General features: G+C 35.8%; 2 protein-coding genes across 19 annotated transcripts in view; both read left to right on the top strand.

Annotated features, from left to right (window-relative positions):
• ptprk (protein tyrosine phosphatase receptor type K) overlaps positions 1–2618 on the top strand; it is a 188701-nt gene extending 186083 nt beyond the window's left edge. For all 18 annotated transcript variants that reach the window (XM_048208172.1, XM_048208186.1, XM_048208185.1 and 15 more), the window contains one exon: positions 1570–2618. In XM_048208172.1, coding sequence (XP_048064129.1) covers positions 1570–1623 — 54 coding nt within the window. In that variant the 3' untranslated portion in view covers positions 1624–2618. The remainder of the gene's footprint in view (positions 1–1569) is intronic.
• Positions 2619–3116: 498 nt separating this feature from the next.
• themis (thymocyte selection associated) lies at positions 3117–18500 on the top strand. The gene is made up of 6 exons (XM_048208187.1): positions 3117–3764; positions 5018–5155; positions 6670–7131; positions 9573–10642; positions 17247–17367; positions 17644–18500. The coding sequence occupies exons 1-6, from the start codon at positions 3674–3676 to the stop codon at positions 17817–17819; spliced, it is 2058 nt and encodes a 685-aa protein (XP_048064144.1). The 5' UTR covers positions 3117–3673; the 3' UTR covers positions 17820–18500.
• Positions 18501–18572: the final 72 nt, after the last annotated feature.

Raw genomic sequence — 18572 nt, 5'->3', positions numbered from 1 at the left:
GAGAAACCGTAGGTGAGTCAGCTTTGAATATCGGCCTTCTCTCGAGATTATTGGGTAGATCATTTCATTTCATTTTCTTTATAAACATTCTAAATGTTACAAACAAACTTTAATAAAACCACTGTGTCATTCAACTCTATACACCTATAAAACAACCTATATTATTAACAATATTTCATTGTTGTTATTTAATATTTTGTTATCCCTCTGATGCACATCTTTACACATATAATTTAGGAATGATATATCAATAGTAAATATATACGGATGTGATGTTAAAAGAAACAAATATTTTCTTAATTTGTTTAATAAAGATATTGAAATTCTTTACCAACACATAGGTTATGTCTAATAAACTGCAGATATATATTTTGTAACTGATGTTAAAAATAGACTTTAGTGGAAAACCAAATCCTGGTGGGTAGAGGTCATTTTTATTTACAGGTTGTAGTTAATATGGTCCTTTGTGTGAAGTATTTTAAAGTATTCCAAAGTATTTAGATTAAGTTACTAAACTTGAGTAATGTAACGAAATACGTTACAGATTACTTTTTAAAGCATGTATTTTGTAATCTGTAGTGAAATACATTATAAAAGTAACCTTCCCAACCCTGTGAACTAGTTTATTATCATGCATCATATTTGGCTGTTTATTGGTACTTATAAAGCACATATTAATGCCTTATTCTGCATCCCTTAATCCTAAACTTAACAACCAGCTTTCTAACTATTAATAAGCAGTAATTAAGAGTTTATTGAGGCAAAAATCATAGTTAATAGTGAGAATTGGACCATAAAACTGAAGTGTGACCCAATATTCTTTGCAATGTGTAATAACAAATACTGTTTAACAGATATCAGCACTGAAATTTCACACAGTAAATACAAATAAAAATGTACATGAACATGTAATATTGAATAACAATCTAATTCAATGTGAGTCATTTTTATATAAGAGCACATGTCTCAAGTTTTAATTTTTTTTAAAAGCAGAGAAAGAAATCTCTCTTTACAATAAGGTTCATTTGTCAACATTAATTAATTAATTAACTAACATGAACTGACAATGTGCAATACATGTGTTCCAGTATTTATTAATCTTTGTTAATGTTAGTTACAGCCGTTCATGTTAGTTCACAGTGCATTAACTAATGTTAACAAATACAGCTTTTGATTTTAATAATGCATGCAAATTAACATTAACTAAGATGCTGTAGACGTATTGTTGGTTAACTAATGTTTACCAATGAAACCTTATTGTAAAGTGTTACCATATTCTTATCTATTTTATTCTCATTTTGTATTGACTGTATTTCCAAATTGATGTTTTTGTGTTGGTTAATAAACAGTAAACAGGACTGACAGAGAGAGAGTCGCTCCATCAGATGTTTTTCAGGGCTTCATGATAAGCTCTTGTGGTCTCAAACATCTCACCACATCCTCTGTCAATTTATACAGTGATGTTCATACGAGAGCCAGCGTTTCTGTGGGGCTCATAGTTTTTGCCACAATCTGGACTTTGTTCTGTCATGTGACAGTAAAGCTCACGGTTTCCTTTGTGCTTTGCAGGAGCAGTACCGCTTCTGCTACGACCTGGCGCTGGAGTACATCGAGACGTCGTAATGAAGACTCGTCTCAGACCGCACACGCTCGGCTTCTTTACCTGTCGATCAAACGGGCTGTGACTGCCGTGTAAATGTCTGTGCATCCGTGTCCACTTTCATGGGATTCAAGTGCCGGCCACCCGGTCGAGTTCATGTATTTTTGTTTTTTTATATATAGTTTTTTTTTTTACAGCCATTTGAAACACTAAGGCCGAGCTGTTGCATGCTGAAGACGTGTGTCTGTCGCTGTTCCTGTTCATGACATGTATAGCTGTACTCGTGTAGATGGACGCCGTGTTGAAAGGGAAACTCTGATCGGGAGCGTGAGAGCTGCTCTGCGCTCTTATGGCTGGCTTATTATGTTTCTTCTTTTCGTTTTTGGTAGCAGATGATGACCATAAGCCAAAGACTCGTGTAAATATGTCTATAGGGATGAAGCACATTGTTTGTATTTATTGTTTACTTACATTTTTGAAAGCTCAAAACAATCATTATCATTCCCTGTTTAGCCTGGATTTTCACTGCAAACACTCTTTGTATGAGACGGATTTGAGTAGTGTTATTTTTGGTTGTATTTGAAAAGTGTATTTTTCCTTTTTATTTGAAATCTTTTACGTGTTATTATAGTGATTTGTTTTACGTAACGATTGTGATTTTTTTTTTTTTTTTCTGAGGAGATCTCCGAGAGAGAAAAGAGAAGAGCTCTATTTTTTCTGATGTTTTCACATTTGTATTGTGCTGGAAATTAAAAAACAAACAAACAATGAAGTGTATGCATTAAAATATATACAGTATTAGACTCTAGTGTATTTAGGATCAAAGCCAATTTAAGAAGAAAGTTGCAGCCAGTATTGATGCTGATCAGACATTTTATAGAAAACAAAACAACAACAACAAAAAAAATCATCATGTGAAATGATAAGTTATGTATTTTTTGTCTGTAGTTGTTGGCTTCATGGCTGTAATACAATGTCAAATAGTACAAATACTTTGAATAAAAAAAGATATGTGAAAGAACGTGTTTCGTCTGATTTGAAACTGAAACATTTAAAACGTGGTTTGTTGAAATTAATGTGGAGATTTTATTGCTATAATAAAATAATAGACTGTAAAATGCTACAGTAACTGGTTAAGACTGTAAATATACAATAGATCTAACCTTATATTTCATGTCATTTAACAGTAAAATATTGTTAAATGTACCAAACAACCTGTTGTAATTTACAGAGAAAAAAACATAAACTTCCCTGTGTGACGCTTTACATTTGATGGGTTTTCATTTTAGTAATTATGTTTCTTCTTTTCGGACATGCACATTAGGGTTTTCTGTCTTCTGTTGCGTTATTTTCGTGTGTTCATCTTCAGTGTTTCCCTCGGCTTGATCTTGTGATGATCTTTCATTCATCGTGTCTTTCTCTTATGGTGGTTGTAAGTAAATGTTAAAGTACAGCGTGGCTTTGCTAATTCAGTAGAAAAGGGCTGTTGGATTTACTAGTTTAAAATCAGTTTTTGTTTTTGTAAATTACAGTTTTAAATGGTAACATCTACAGGTGTATGTTTGCTGTATTTTTAAGTTTTTCAGGCAACCACATCTGCCAGTTTTTTTTTCTTCTGTAAAAACTTCAGGATGTTTTTTTTACAGTGTAGTAAATTATTTTTGTATAATTTTACAGTGGTGTTGGATGGACAGTAGTTTGGTTGATTTGGATCCCTGTTTGTTTCGGCTTAGCTTTGGCCCTGATGTCATGAAGTCAGGCAGAGGATGTGGGATTTGTGTATGTCATAGTATTTTTGCAGAATACCCGGTGCAGCTTTGCTTAACAATGCGTTGAGTTGTGGTCTTCGAGCTGAAGGTGGCTTCCTGTCCTCCTCCGCTGCGCAGGATGCCTCACAGCCTCGCTCTCAGTCTGCACCTCTGAGCTCAGGGGCATCTGGAGGGCCAAAGGGCATCAGGATCTCCTCCAGCGTCCAGCCGCCGTTCTCCCGCTCACTGGAGGTTTTATGGACGAAGCCTCGGCTCTCAGCCCGTCCAGTGCTCTAGAAGCATCTCCTCGTGAACGCAGCAGAAGATGGCTACGACACTGCATGAATTCACACAGTTTGTGGATCCTAAGACTTTCCCCCGAGTGCTTCAGATCCAGTCAGGATTTTATTATCAAGGTAAGCGTAAGACGGACAATATCTGCTCTGAATTCATCTGTCGAATAATAGCTGTAATTATGCATTTTGTATGTCGTAATATCTAGATCCTTCTCACTTATTGGCCTAGGTGATGCTTTTCCACCGAGAAACAAACTAAACTGTTGAAATGTTGAAAATTGTCTTTTAATAATTGATGTTTGCTGCTTTTTTAAACAAATACTTTCTTTTATAAAAGACAAAATAGACAATGAAATCCTGTTACGCAATTTGGCTTTGAGGACGAGCACGCTTTTACAGCTTTGGCACTGCATAACACTTCTTGAAAGTGTCTGTATAGATATATATATATGCAGTACTGTGCAAAAGTGTTAGGGCACCACCAGATTTGTTGTTTTAGCAATGTTTTAATGACATCCATATTTATTTTTCAGTCTCTTTATTATGATACAAACAGAAAATACAGGAAATATGTACACAAAATTGTTTCTTTAAGCAAAAGTCAGTATTTAGTGTGACCTGCTGTCACATGCCTTCTGGACTTCCATTTCTCAAAGAAGAAACTCTGAGCAACTTCTCATGATATTTTGAAAGTTTTCTTGATGTTCCATTAATGTTTCAGAGCCGGTTCCTGCTATTGCTCGAGTGTCAGGGAGGTCATACTTTAGCATATAAAAACTTACTTTTGTTTTTTAATACTGCAAACAATTTTACTGTATTTTCTGGTTAATAATTATATATGGTTATATATATATAATTATAACTGAGAAATAATTATATATGGTTATTATAATATTGCTAAAACAACATCTGATGGTGGCCTGTAATACTGTATATATATATATATACAGTGTATAATATGTGTGTGTGTGTATATATATATATATATATATATATGTATATATATAATTTTTTAATCAACTGTAAAACGTCATGATTTTGCACAAATGCCATAAATCTATCATTTTAAATGATTGAGCAGTAATTCAAACTAGCAAGAAATATGACTACAACTGAAATTAAGAAGTTGAAGAAACAAAGTAAGTTTATTTTCAAACCACACGATATCAAGAGCGGAAACCAACTTCTGTCTGATCTTTTTCTAGCTCTATAATATGCCCAATGTTCATGATGTCATTAACTGTATACATCATTTCAGCATTTTTAACTGCTCAAAATGGCACTTCACTCCAGTTTTGTGTAGAAATAGTTTTTCTGCATTCAAATGTCCTGGAACACTGAAAGGTTTGGATGTATTTTAATGTGTTTTTCAGGTTGCGTGTATGAGATGTTTGGAAGAGAGTGCTCTCTTGCGACTGGAGATCTGCTGAAAGTCATTGACTTCGCCATCACCAGATTCACGGCGCAGAGCTCCAACAGCACTGAGATCGACATCCCAGTGGAGTATCCAGGTACCGAGACACCAGAGTACTCTTAAACTAAACCCCCATCTCATCATGCCAGCTTTTCTTCTTTCTTTTTATATACAGATATTTTAAAATCTGTTGAAAGTTCAATTTTATTGTCATGCCACCTTTTTCAATTTGGAAAGCAACTTTCCAAAACAAATTATTTGTATCTTTGATTTGCAAGTGATCTGGTTATTGTTGGTGTTTGTTTAAAGCGGCAGAAGAGAACTGAACTCAGCTGCTTTACACTGAAAATCTGTCAAATTCAGCTGCAGTTTTGCTTAGTTTTTATTAATATATTAAGAGTCTGTATAAACCTTTCATTTATCCCTGTGTCATCAGTTGAAAATTTGTACATGCTTTTATTTTGTTTAAGAATAACTTCAAAAAGACTCTCAGTTCTGATGATGATTCTCAATTCTCAACACAATTTCATTGTTTGTTTTTTTAAAATGAACTATTTCAAAAATATTTCATGCTAAAACACCAAAAACAGGCATGCATCAAATGCAAATACATAAAAACAGACTAACACCTAACAAATAAAACTGCGTGTGTGTGTTACTTTCACAGTCGTGTCAGATCTCGGCTTTCCATTTTGTTCAGTCTTTGTAGGTCCAATTGATGTAAATGGAGGAAGTCGTGTCGCAAATCTCCCCGTCTGCTCGGCCATGATAATCTATTTGTCTGTTTTTTACATTTTGATGAATGTTTTGAGTAAATTTGTCACAACTGAATAATACAACTAAATTAGAGAAGCTGGTGAAATTATAATTTTCCTGCCTCAATTTCCTGCATCTTTTTAGTTTGTACGCAACACCTCCTGTCACCTCCGGCAGGTCGTGCTCATGAATGATCGTGATTTTACCCCTGTAGACTATTTCTAAGTGGTTGAACTGACAGTAATACAACTTTCTTCATGTTACAACCATCCCGTATCTGTTCTTAATGCACTGAGAAGATCATTCCTCCAGCGAAGAACAATGAATGTTTTTCGGTGATGAGTGTCGCTCACTTCTGGACAGTGTGTAGATCTGGTGTAGAAGTCAGAGGAAGTGTGATGGTGTTCTCTACACAAACAACAGCTTTGTGAACCAGGTGTGATCAGCGGGAACACATGCTGTCTTCTTAGGCTCATTAAAGGCCAAACGCTGCTGCGTTATCAGTTATTTGCAGAGGTTTGATCCTACTGATGATATAAAATGCAAACACGGTCTGTGAAGGTCAGCTGCTCATCACACTGTGTTGTTGAAGTGCTGGGCTGGATAAGAGGACGAAAACCTCCGTCTTCACTTGACTGGGTTAGAGATGAAGTCCCTTTTGTGAGAGTCATTTGACTTGGCGGCCATCTTTGAAACGGGCGGCTGTTTCAGTCATGCAATCTTTGAATGGGGAAAGATTAAATTCTGTTAAAGCCGAAAATAAGTGTACAATAAACAGCTACTCCACATTCTCTATGCTGTCACCAATTTTAGTCTTATAATGGCTGAACTTTGGCTCTGTACTCTGTGTGACAGGTTTGTTCAAACTGGTGTCTGACAGCCAGCCGTACCGAAGCATAGAAGAGATAGCGGCCTCGCTGAAGATCGGCTCCCATCGGCTGGGCCAGCCCGTGTTCCTCAGCGGTCAGGAGATTCAGCTGCCGCAGGGCGTCATACGGGAGCGAGACAGCTTCAGGATCACCGCCGTCACCCACGAGCTCAACGCTGGCCGTGTGCAGTGCGAGCTGCTCCACAGAGAGCCGCGCTTCTGCTTCAGCCTGAGCTTCTCCCAGCAGGGCCACTTCACAGAGTGCGCGGACGACCAGTTCTACTCCCTGAAAGAGATCGCGGAGTGGAAAATCTCCAAAGGCAGAAAGAGGACTGTAACCGAGGTCAAAGCTCCGGCCAAGAAGGACTTCTTGTTTTCCAGTTTGTTGGAGAATGTATCTGGAGAGCTGACACTGACCCCTGTGTATGAACTAAAGGCTGTTTCAAGCCGTGAGTATGACATTAGTTTCATATTCAGAGAATTCCAACAAAATTGAATGAGCTTTATGCTTAAAATGAAAAACACTAATATATAATATAATGTCTGATTTATATTGTTTAAAGGACATTTAGAATCTGTTCACAGCAGAACCTGATTTCACCAAGTGCAACATGTTCAACATCTTTGTTGATCCTGGAACAACATTACAATCAGGGCTGTGTTTCCCGTTCTCGCTGCTAAATAACTTCTTTAAATGAATCCGTTTGAGATTGAATTAATGATAGATTTTTTTGCTATAAATTATGAGGACTAATACTCAATTATAGTCTCGTTCTTACGTAAAAGAGCACGTACGCACATGCGCACTCTTCGAAACGGTGCTTTAAAATCTCTTGACAAACTAAAGTATGTAAATGACATATTATATATTTGAAATAAAATATATACGTTGTACTTAATGTACAAATGTACAAGATAACAATTTAAGTCCACAAACATGTCATAAAACAAGAAATGCTTCTAACCACAGCTCTAATGCTGTTCGTTCCAACCACACAAGTGTGCGAATGTCGTTTGAACTGTGGTTTCCGGAAACACCAGATCATTGAACTGTGTAAGTAACAACAGAACTCGCGATGATTTTGGGAACGCACCCCAGATTTGAGGGACAAGTTTACAGGTTTTGTCCAGTTTAGGCTTACAACCAGGGTTATGCTTCTACATCAGAGTTATTCACAGGGTTATTTCCCTCTGATTTTAGGGAGAAGTTATGTGTAGGGTGAGGTTTAGGGGTAGGGATATGTTTAGGATTAAACATTCGGACAGGAATGTTTTTCCAGGAACAATAAAATATGTTGGCCCAGGACATGCGTGTTCACACTCGGATGGTTTGGTTGGATTAAAGGGTTAGTTCACCCCAAAATGAAAATTGATTCATTAATTACTCGCCTCATGTCGTTCCACACCCGTAAGACCTTCGTTCATCTTTGAAACACAAATTAAGATATTTTTGATGAAATCCATTAATGTACTAAAAACATATTTAAATCAGTTCATATGAGTACAGTGGTTCATTATTAATATTATAAAGCCACGAGAATATTTTTGGTGCACCAAAAAACCAAAATAACGACTTATATAGTGATGGCTGATTTCAAAACACTGCTTCAGGAAGCTTCGGAGCGTTATGAATCTTTTGTGTCGAATCATGATTCGGAGCGCCAAAGTCACGTGATTTCAGCAGTTTGACATGTGATGATTCGACACAAAAGATTCATAACGCTCCGAAGCTTCCTGAAGCAGTGTTTTGAAATCGGCCATCACTAATAAGTCGTTATTTTGTTTTTTTGGTGCACCAAAAATATTCTCGTGGCTTTATAATGTTAGTATTGAACCACTGTACTCACATGAACTGATTTAAATATGTTTTTAGTACATTAATGGATCTTGAGAGAGGAAATGTCATTGCTGGCTATGCAGGCCTCACTGAGCCATCGGATTTCATCAAAAATATCTTAATTTGTGTTCTGAAGATGAATGAAGGTCTTACGGGTGTGGAACGACATGAGGGAGAGTAATAAATGACATTATTATCATTTTTGGGTGAACTAACCCTTTAAAACAAGCTCTGGTGCGATTGCTCTGTTAGTGCGGTTCATTTGAATAAGTGTGAATGCTGCCATCCGAACAAGTGGAAAGATACGTCTCGATCCACTTCCAAATAAACTCTGGTGCGGTTCGACTGAAATATGAATACAACACGGACCAAGGACATCTAAAACCAAAAACAGTTCACGAGTTCACACATGTACATAAAATCAGATATAGTATGCTTATTTAGCATGTTTTGACTCCTTTACACATTTTAAAAACTCTCTGTGAGTTTCAGCTGATAAAAATACCATCATATGTTCACATATACAACGAGCACATTTAGTCCAGCAACAACATTGTTTTGGATTCTCGGAAAGTCCCGTCGCAAAATGGCTGTTTTTTGAGGGGGGGGGACTGTAGGTTTGTTTTTAAAAATGACGGTCTAAATGTATCTTTTTCTGTTTTGGTCCGGACCAAAAGAACCAAGAGAACCGAACTACGAGTGTGAACACACCCTTAGAGATTAATAGGTTTAGTGTTGGGGTTCAGTGATTTTGCTGTTTGATTATGGAAGATGAATCAAAAATGATTTGCTGGGAAAATCATTCTGAAACACGAGTAGAAAGAGTTTCTTTGTAAAAAAAAAATGTTTACAAATAGATTAAAAAATTCATTTGTACATAAATCATCATATTCAGTTCAATTAACATATGTAAGCTTTTAGGTAGTTGGCTTACACAAAAAACCCATTCTGCTCATGTCTCATGAATAAAGCCTATTGTTTGTTGTGTGTGTGTGTGTGTGTGTGTGTGTTCTGTTCCACGCTCCTTTAAACTTGGACTCTTTCTTCCCACAGTCAGCGAGAAAGTTCTGCTCATCCCGTCAAATTTGGATGTGGAGGTGGTGGATGTGACAGAACAGTTTGATTGCGACTCCTTTGTACAGCCTCTCTCTCTTTCGGATGTTTTTAAGAGGCCTCCGGAGTTCTTTCCTGTGGTGGCCAAGCTGTCAAATGAAAGGCATTTCAAGCTTTCGCTGGAGCTGGAGTCCCTTTTCAATTCCAATCAGGTGATCATTCATCATGCTTTTTATGCCAAGCGAATCCTGGCCTCGGAAACGTGCCGTGAATCAACGAGACACTTTCTTATTCCGGAGTCCTATAACGGACGCTTCAAGCGCCGGCCACGGCAGTTCCCCACCGCCTACGACCTGGAGCGGGCGCGCAGCGAGACCGAACAGATACGCGTGGTCGCCACCAGAGAGTTCGAGTCGGTGTACAGCGGGCTTGCTTCTGTTCAGGCTGGAGATGAGTTTATAGTGACAAAAGGCAAAAGCTGTGCGGTTTCATGCAATGGCATCGAGAAGGCAACTGATGCATTTGAGTGTCTGAAAGTCACCGAGAAAAGCCACGGGGTCGAGGTGAAGGAGCCTGTGTGCCTCCCCATGTGTCTGGAGGGGGGATTCATGGAGCTCGTCAAGGACAAGCGCCAATATACCATTGCGGAAATATGCCGATGGTTCCCGCTGCCCTTCAACGTCAAAGTGTCTGTGCGCGACCTCTCTTTGAAGGTGGACGTTTTGGCTGGAGTGCCTGGTCTGCGCATTGAGGAGGAGATCTCGGACCCTTGCCTCCTCGTTTCAAACGATGAGCTCTCAGAGTTCAGGGAGGTGCCAGTAAACCGTACAGACTTGATCCTTAGCATAAAACAACACTGGGCTGGCGAAAATCCCAAATATAGTGTAAAGTCAGCCATAGAGGAGATCTCAGAGGACTGTTACTACACCCTGAGGAGGTACGCTGTCGCTACTGTTACACCCCCTCCACGGCCTCCGAAAAAACCCAAACAACCTCCACCGCGACCCCCCAAGATGCTCTCATCCAGATCTGAGAGCGCAAACAGTGACAACTCCAGCTGCTCTCCAAAGGTAAACTACGTATTTTATTGCTTTTAGTGTTTTGGGCTTCATGTTCAAATCGCAGCCTTAAGATCCATGCCACGCCTGGAATCGACTTGATGGTTCCCTGTGCAATTTTCATGTGAGGTTCAAGTTTGGTGAACCATTGCACCAAAAATTGCTGCAGCAACCAATCCCTGACAGCCACATAGTGTTGGCCCAGATCCGGCCCACATCTGGTCCGCATGTTATCCACATGTACCAGAAGTGAGCCGGATCTGGGCCACACTATGTTGCTGTCTACCTCTTGGCAGTGAGCTCTGTGAGGAAAAATATTTGTAATTTAGCAACAAAGCAAAACTGAACGAGGATCATTATAAAATGATCCATAAAAAAGACGATTCACTTGTTAGCCGGTAGAATAGCTTTGGATGCTGTCATTATTCTTTTTTATTATTCACTGCACATCCTGTCTCGCTTTCTTTCGCCTGGTATTTCACTGTAAATGTGACCGCACCTTAAGACGGCACACGCACAAACCATCACAGATCATCTGATGCAGACTGCATACAAACTCTGCACGAGCTGACTGAAAACACCCAATCCAATCTGATGGCTTTCTGCAACGACGGGTTTCATCAGTCTGCTAGGGAACAAACGTGTGTTTATGATGAACTAGTCACTGGATTTGAAAGTAGTTCTTGGATTTGTCAAAGTCTGTGGCTTCACATGTTGGAAAGAATATTCAGAGTTTTGTTTAAAGCCTTTAGAAGCAAGAAGCCAAATGAAAAATATGGGTGGCATGTGTTTCTTACGCCGATAATCAAACTTCAGGCTAGATTAGACTCAGACGAGGCTTAATGCAGTAGTTCCATTCATAGAACTCTTGTAAAAGCATTAACATGCTTTGAAGAAAATACATGTTAAATTTACCCATGTTACACCCTATTCTTAAAATAATTCATTGGTTTGAGTAGGGCAAACTCAGATTAAACAAATTAGTTCAATCAACTTGAACTTTTATGAGTATTTAGAACTTTCTTTTTCTTTTGAGTTCACAAAACTGACACATTTTAATCTGAATTGTTTCGTTGTTTTGAGTTCTATGAACTTGTTTCTTTTAATTTAGACAAATTTACCTGAAACTGGGCTATTTCCCACTCGAAAGGGAGAGTAAATTCTAAAATTAAATTAAAGTTTTTTTGTGCAAGATTAATGTTAATTGGGAGATTTAGCAGTGTTTAATTTTTTGTGGTGTTAAATGTTTTATATATTGCTGTACTCTTTTTTTTTTTTTCTATGCTGTACTACAGTAATGGTATCAAAACATTATGTTAATAGCATTTGCTAAATTAGCTATAGCTAGCTAAATTTCCACTTCTAGAAATATTTGAATTGAGATTACATGATAAGTTAAATGTATGAATTAACTTACTCAAAAATTTTAAGTTAAGAGCAGTTACAATGTATGAAAAAAAAATGATGTAACTGATTACCTCAATTTTTTTGAGTTTTGCCAACTTATTCGGGTTTACAGTGTGCGGGTAATGCGCTACACTGCAAAAATGACTTTTAAATTGTATGTAGAATGTGTGTTTTGTCTTATACTACACTGGCAGATATTTTATAATTTGAAAAAATCAGCCAATGCACAACACATAGATATTGGATGATGAATAATAATATAATAATAAAGTCCATCCTAATTATCACTATCATCACATTAATTGCTTAAGACATTCACAATGATGAAGTAAACCTACATCACAGAGTATTTAATAAGTCAAGTCACCTTTATTTATATAGCGCTTTTTACAATGCAGATTGTGTCAAAGCAACTTTACATTGATAAATGGTAAATTATTTGGCTGCACAGCAGCTCTTAAATAATAGTGTCAATGCAGGCAGATCAAAGCACTGTTGAATAAATGTCAAGAATACTATTGAATATCAAATGTCAAGTGTCCCCAACTAAGCAAGCCAATAATACTAATATCATCATGTGGTATGGGTCTCAGCTTTTGTGTTAAAAAGCAAAACTATAAACATAAAGACTAAAAATGAAAACATGACCGTTATACAGTATATGATGTTAATTTACGAAGGTATTGATTTGGCAAGATAAAACCAGGTTTATGAAAAATAAGACGTCACACTTGATTTATTATGAAAAATAAGATGTCACACTTGATTTATTAAATGTATTGCCATTATTACACACATAGTAAAAAATATCCAGAGAATTACTCGTAAAAAAGGCCAAGACATTCCAGAAACACTCTTCATCTCACTCAAGCTGGAGTTCATCATCAAAATGTTTGCATATTATCTAAATAAACAAGCTGATACAAAACACATAAGAACACAAACACACTGTCTTTGGGTCTGTAGATAGAACATTTCATTATACTAAAAGTGATTATTGAAAATAATTTTAATAAAGACATGATGGCTGAACAGCTCAATTCTTATTTCTATTGTCTTGGGGAAATAGTCCACCAGGAGGCGCTTTACTCTCTACAGGTACTTCCTGTATGGTTTTATAAGTGATATCTTCTATATTATCACTGCTCACTGGAGAAAGGGCTTCTCTGACAGTAATTTCCCTGCAAACATTCAGGTTATTTATTGCTCTGCATATAAACTAATGAAATGTGCATTTAAACGGCACATCTGTGTGCATATTCAGCTTGGGTGTTTTATATATGTAAAGAGGTGTCTGAAAATATTCTGACATTAATTATTGGATTTTTCACATTTTGTCTCTGTTACAACTTCTATAAGGGTGAAAATATGAAAGTGTAAGTGGAGGAGACCGAAAAAAGGGACAGAAAGACGTGGCAGGGACTATTTGTTACAAACTGTATAAAACTGAGTGCTGCATTTTAAGCCTGAACTATAATTATACACGTATTAATAACATAATAATGCACTTTCATATTTTATATACTGCTGTGATGCTTACGTTGCGTATATGGTCACACTTTAGATTAGGGTCCAGTTCTCACTTTTAACTAACTATCAACTTTTGCCTCAATAAACTCCTAATTAGCGTTTATTACAGTTAGTAAGGTAGTTGTTAAATGTAGGGTTAAAGGATGTAGAATATGATCATGCAGAATAAGAGATTAATATGTGCTCTATAAATACTAATAAACAGCCAATATCCTAGTAATATGCATGATAATAAACAACGGTAACACTTTATAATAACGTTCAGTTATAAGTCATTTGTGACGTTAATTAATGATTAACAAATCATTTACAAAACATGAATATACATTTATAAATGATTTATAAGTTATATACTAATACTTTATTAATGTTTTATTCATTCAATTACAAGTCATTTATAAATTATTTGTTAACTATGAACAAATCATTTACAAAGCATGGCTATACATTCATAAATGATTAATAAGTGATATGTTAACATTTTATGAATGTTTTATTAATTCAGTTATGAGACATTTATAAGTTATTAGTTAATGATGAACAAATCATTTACAAAACATTACAATATACGTTCATAAATCATTAATACATGTTATGCTAACAATTTACAAATCTTGTTAAATAAATCAAACAAATCATTAGTAGATAGTTTATAAGTTATTAGTTAAGACATTATTTATCACAATAATTGAAGTATTTATGACAATTGTTTTAGTATCATTATCTCAATAAACAATTGTTAATCATGAACAAATGTTGAACAAATCATTAGTAAATGATCAGAATATGATTTATTGATAAAGTTGTTAGCTGGTCTGTGTTCAAAAGCACAAACATTCAGGTATGCTAAAGCACAACTTTTAAGAAGAGTAATTTATTTGTTTTGAAGTGGATGAACATTTATTAATGCCTTACAGTCAGGTGATTCCAGTGGGTTATATTAAATCCTTTCTCTCATCAGCACAGGCTTGTGTTCTGTGTGGAGTGTTTGGGGTCTAGTGATGAAGTCATCCTCTGATCCAGATTTACCTTCCACTGAAGCTCACATCAGGTGCACAGAGTTAAACACTCCATATGTGTCAGAGAAGACAGCTGTCTATACCCTCACTAGTCAGCACTTACACTGCACTACACACTACAAAGTGTTCAACACCTGTTATAGATGATGTGTAAATGCATGAATAAATCATTTGCAAAGCTTTCTGCATACCCTATTCTAAAGTGTAAACTATTCATCACTTATAAATGTCTTACATATCATTTGTAGACCTTCCTGTTACATGATCCATCTCATTCCATCACTTTACCCAAGCCTAAACTTTACATTATTAAAAAAAACCAAAAAAAAAAACACGGTCACTCTGCCACCGTTTAACCAACACTTAATCATTTAATTTTTATTTTGTTTTTAATGGAACAGCTCCTCACCATAACATGAAAACGCACCATAAACCGATAATAAACGTAGTCCATTATTTCGTGCATTTTTTTTCAAGTCTTCAGAAGTCAGACGATGCAATTGTGTAAGGAAAAGATTCTTATAAAGTAATATAACCATTATACATTAATCGTATCAATCCGCCGTTTCATAACTTTCAAAATTGGCGCTTCTCACAATACGACACAGTTTGCGGCAGTGACGTCAAACCTTGCTCCTTATTGGCTGTCACCGGCTGTCACATGTGATTTGCGACTACCATAGAGTGTTTGCGACATGCGAATTTCAGTTGCTGTGTTATTCAGCGCGACGGTTAAAAGGATGGAAATGCAGATCAGAGGAATGTTTGCAGCGATTAAACACTTTAATTTCATTCTGTAACTCACACAAATTTATGATTTGCTGTCATTTCGCTGGTAATGTAGCACATACGTAGTTTTGTCTGATTTGTATAACGTTACTGTTTTTTGTAATGTTTTAAATAAATGATTGTGACTAACGTACATTTATCTGCCTGTTATACTACGTATAGGCTATTGTCAAAATGGTTATGGTTAAGGTTATAGGGTGGAGTAGGGAGCTTAAAATTATTCTTTTTATACAACAGTATATCAACTAAGATAACAGTCACTGTAAATATATCAATATTGCGTTTTTATTTTTGTGAAGTGGCTAAATGTGGTCATGTTTAGATATAAGAGGTGAGTTAGGGGCTCAAAGATATCTATATAATAGTAAAATATATTTGCATAAAAATATTATAATTTATATAAAAATATATAATTTAAGTATTGGGATTCGTATAGATTTTTAGATCCTGTAACTGAAAGGTATACTTTGCATATGGCAAATAAATGGTAAATTTACAGATTTTAGTTATTAATAAAGAATAGATCTGCATAATTCATAATTTATAAAGAAGATCTGCAAATGATATGTAAGACATTTATAAGTGATGAATAGTTTACACTTTAGAATAGGGTATGCAGAAAGCTTTGCAAATGATTTATTCATGCATTTACACATCATCTATAACAGGTGTTGAACACTTTGTAGTGTGTACTGCAGTGTAAGTGCTGACTGGTGAGGGTATAGACAGCTGTCTTCTCTGACACATGGAGTGTTTAACTCTGTGCACCTGATGTGAGCTTCAGTGGAAGGTAAATCTGGATCAGAGGATGACTTCATCACTAGACCCCAAACACTCCACACAGAACACAAGCCTGTGCTGATGAGTGAAAGGATTTAATATAACCCACTGGAATCACCTGACTGTAAGGCATTTATAAATGTTTATCCATTTCAAAACAAATAAATTACTCTTCTTAAAAGTTGTGCTTTAGCATACCTGAATGTTTGTGCTTTTGAACACAGACCAGCTTACAACTTCATCAATAAATCATATTCTGATCATTTACTAATGGTTTGTTCAACATTTTTTCATGATTAACAATTGTTTATTGAGATAATGATACTAAAACGGTTTTGTCATAAATACTTCAATTATTGTGATAATGTCTTAACTAATAACTTATAAACTACTACTAATGATCTGTTTGATTTATTTAATTAAGATAACTTACAACAAATTTTTAAATTGTTAGCATAACATGTATTAATGATTTATGAACGTATATTGTAATGTTTTGTAAATGATTTGTTCATCATTAACTAATAACTTATAAATGTCTCATAACTGAATTAATAAAACATTCATAAAATGTTAACATATCACTTATTAATCATTTATGAATGTATAGCCATGTTTTGTAAATGATTTGTTCATAGTTAACAAATAATTTATAAATGACTTGTAATTGAATGAATAAAACATTAATAAAGTATTAGTATATAACTTATAAATCATTTATAAATTTATATTCATGTTTTGTAAATTATTTGTTAATCATTAACTAATAAGTCACAAATGACTTATAACTGAACGTTATTATAAAGTGTTACCTAAACAACTAGTTCATTGTGAGAATTGAATCCTAACTAAAGTTTTATATATTTATGCAATAGGATTGTTAATATTTTCAAAACTCTTACCACAAAGATCATCCATTCAAAATCTGCTGTTTGATGATCTGTTTGTCAATGATTTGTACTAGGAGTGTTGGAAAACTGATTACTTGTGAAACTAATGCCAAAGCAGTTAAAAATACTGTATTACAACATTTATATTCACTTATTATTTACATCATGTAATTTCCTAATGTCCTGTCATCCCTGTAACAGAGTCTCCGCGTTGAACCTTTTAAACAAGACGACTTCATTCAATGCAGTGACTCAAAAAATGGAAATGACAAAAAGATTCCCAGTAGTCCAGACACATTTCCAAAACCGATCCTTCAGAAAGGTAGGAACATTCAGCAACTTCCTCTTTAGTGTTCATCAGCATGTGTTAAATGTGAAGTGTGTAACATAATGACTATTCTCAATCAGGTTTCCTGAACACTTGCTCTATCTGCCATTGAGTCACACGGCTGACAAACAAACCTACAGTTGCTTCTTTTATAATTAGCTCTACATATTTAGGTATTTTAACACACTTCACCTTTAACCCGCTGTGTTTTAAGGCTTGTGTGTCCTTGTGTCCTCAACCAAACTTTGTGTTTGTTTGATTCCCTCTCAGCTCTCGCCAAGGGCCGAAGTCTGGACGACATATCCATCGGAAAAAACGAAGATGACGACACTGATGTGCACGATTACGAATATATAGATGAGGATCAGCTTGACAACATAAGAAAGGCGTACAACGAACAGCACGTCAACGTGGGCGTGAAAGGAAAGCCGAGTAACACAATATAAGTATACTATGGAAACACAACATGGTGCAACAAAGAAAGAGTCATTGACCAAGGCTTATTTATTTAATAATCACAAATATACATTATTATAAATATGATGGAATGCAAATAATTTATTAGGTTAAGGTCTGTCAGTGTTTTCAAATCCCATTGCAGAAATGTACAGTGTGATTTTTGGATTGCTTTTCTTAAATGGATTAATGCCAAGCTTCGAGTAAACAGGTTAAAGTACATCAGTTCAGTCAGTTGATGGTCTCCCTAGAACAGGCTGGACATTATTTAACAAATTCTTTAAAAGCAGAATTGCTACTCATAAATCATAAATGATTAAAACAGTCAATCTTTCTGCACATACAAACACTGCAAACGGCTGTCAGTCTTCACGATGGGCTTCAGTACCAGATCAGACAATACAATGTTTGAAACCCATTTGGACTGTAGATGTGAGATACAGACAAAATGTACAGAAAATGATTTATCTTTTTAAAGGTGGTTCTACAAGCACTGACACTGCCTGCATGTCCAAGAGAAACACTGATGCCAAATGCTTACTTTAGCGTCTGTTTACCGACTCAGGGCGAGCCGTTTTAACCCGAGGTCACGTTTGTGTGTCAGCCAAAGAGTATTATTACATTACAATGACATGATGAATTACATTTATTGGCACTGGATAAAAATGCAGCACCGACAACAAAGCTGTGCGAAATGAAGTATTTTTTATCATGAACGGTTTAGAGGTTGTATTTCTCCAGGC

The sequence above is a fragment of the Megalobrama amblycephala genome, linkage group LG11 (assembly GCF_018812025.1).
Source record: "Megalobrama amblycephala isolate DHTTF-2021 linkage group LG11, ASM1881202v1, whole genome shotgun sequence".
Lineage (NCBI taxonomy): Eukaryota > Metazoa > Chordata > Actinopteri > Cypriniformes > Xenocyprididae > Megalobrama > Megalobrama amblycephala.
The sequence above is the reverse complement of the archived record's forward strand: the minus strand, read 5'-3'. Positions and strand labels throughout refer to the sequence as shown.

Excerpts from the sequence above, each read along its gene's own strand:
- themis (XM_048208187.1), top strand. The coding sequence starts at position 3,674 with ATGGCTACGACACTGCATGAATTCACACAGTTTGTGGATCCTAAGACT. Across the intron at positions 5,156-6,669 it reads CATCCCAGTGGAGTATCCAG|GTTTGTTCAAACTGGTGTCT; the intron begins GTACCGAGACAC and ends TCTGTGTGACAG. Across the intron at positions 10,643-17,246 it reads ACTCCAGCTGCTCTCCAAAG|AGTCTCCGCGTTGAACCTTT; the intron begins GTAAACTACGTA and ends TCCCTGTAACAG.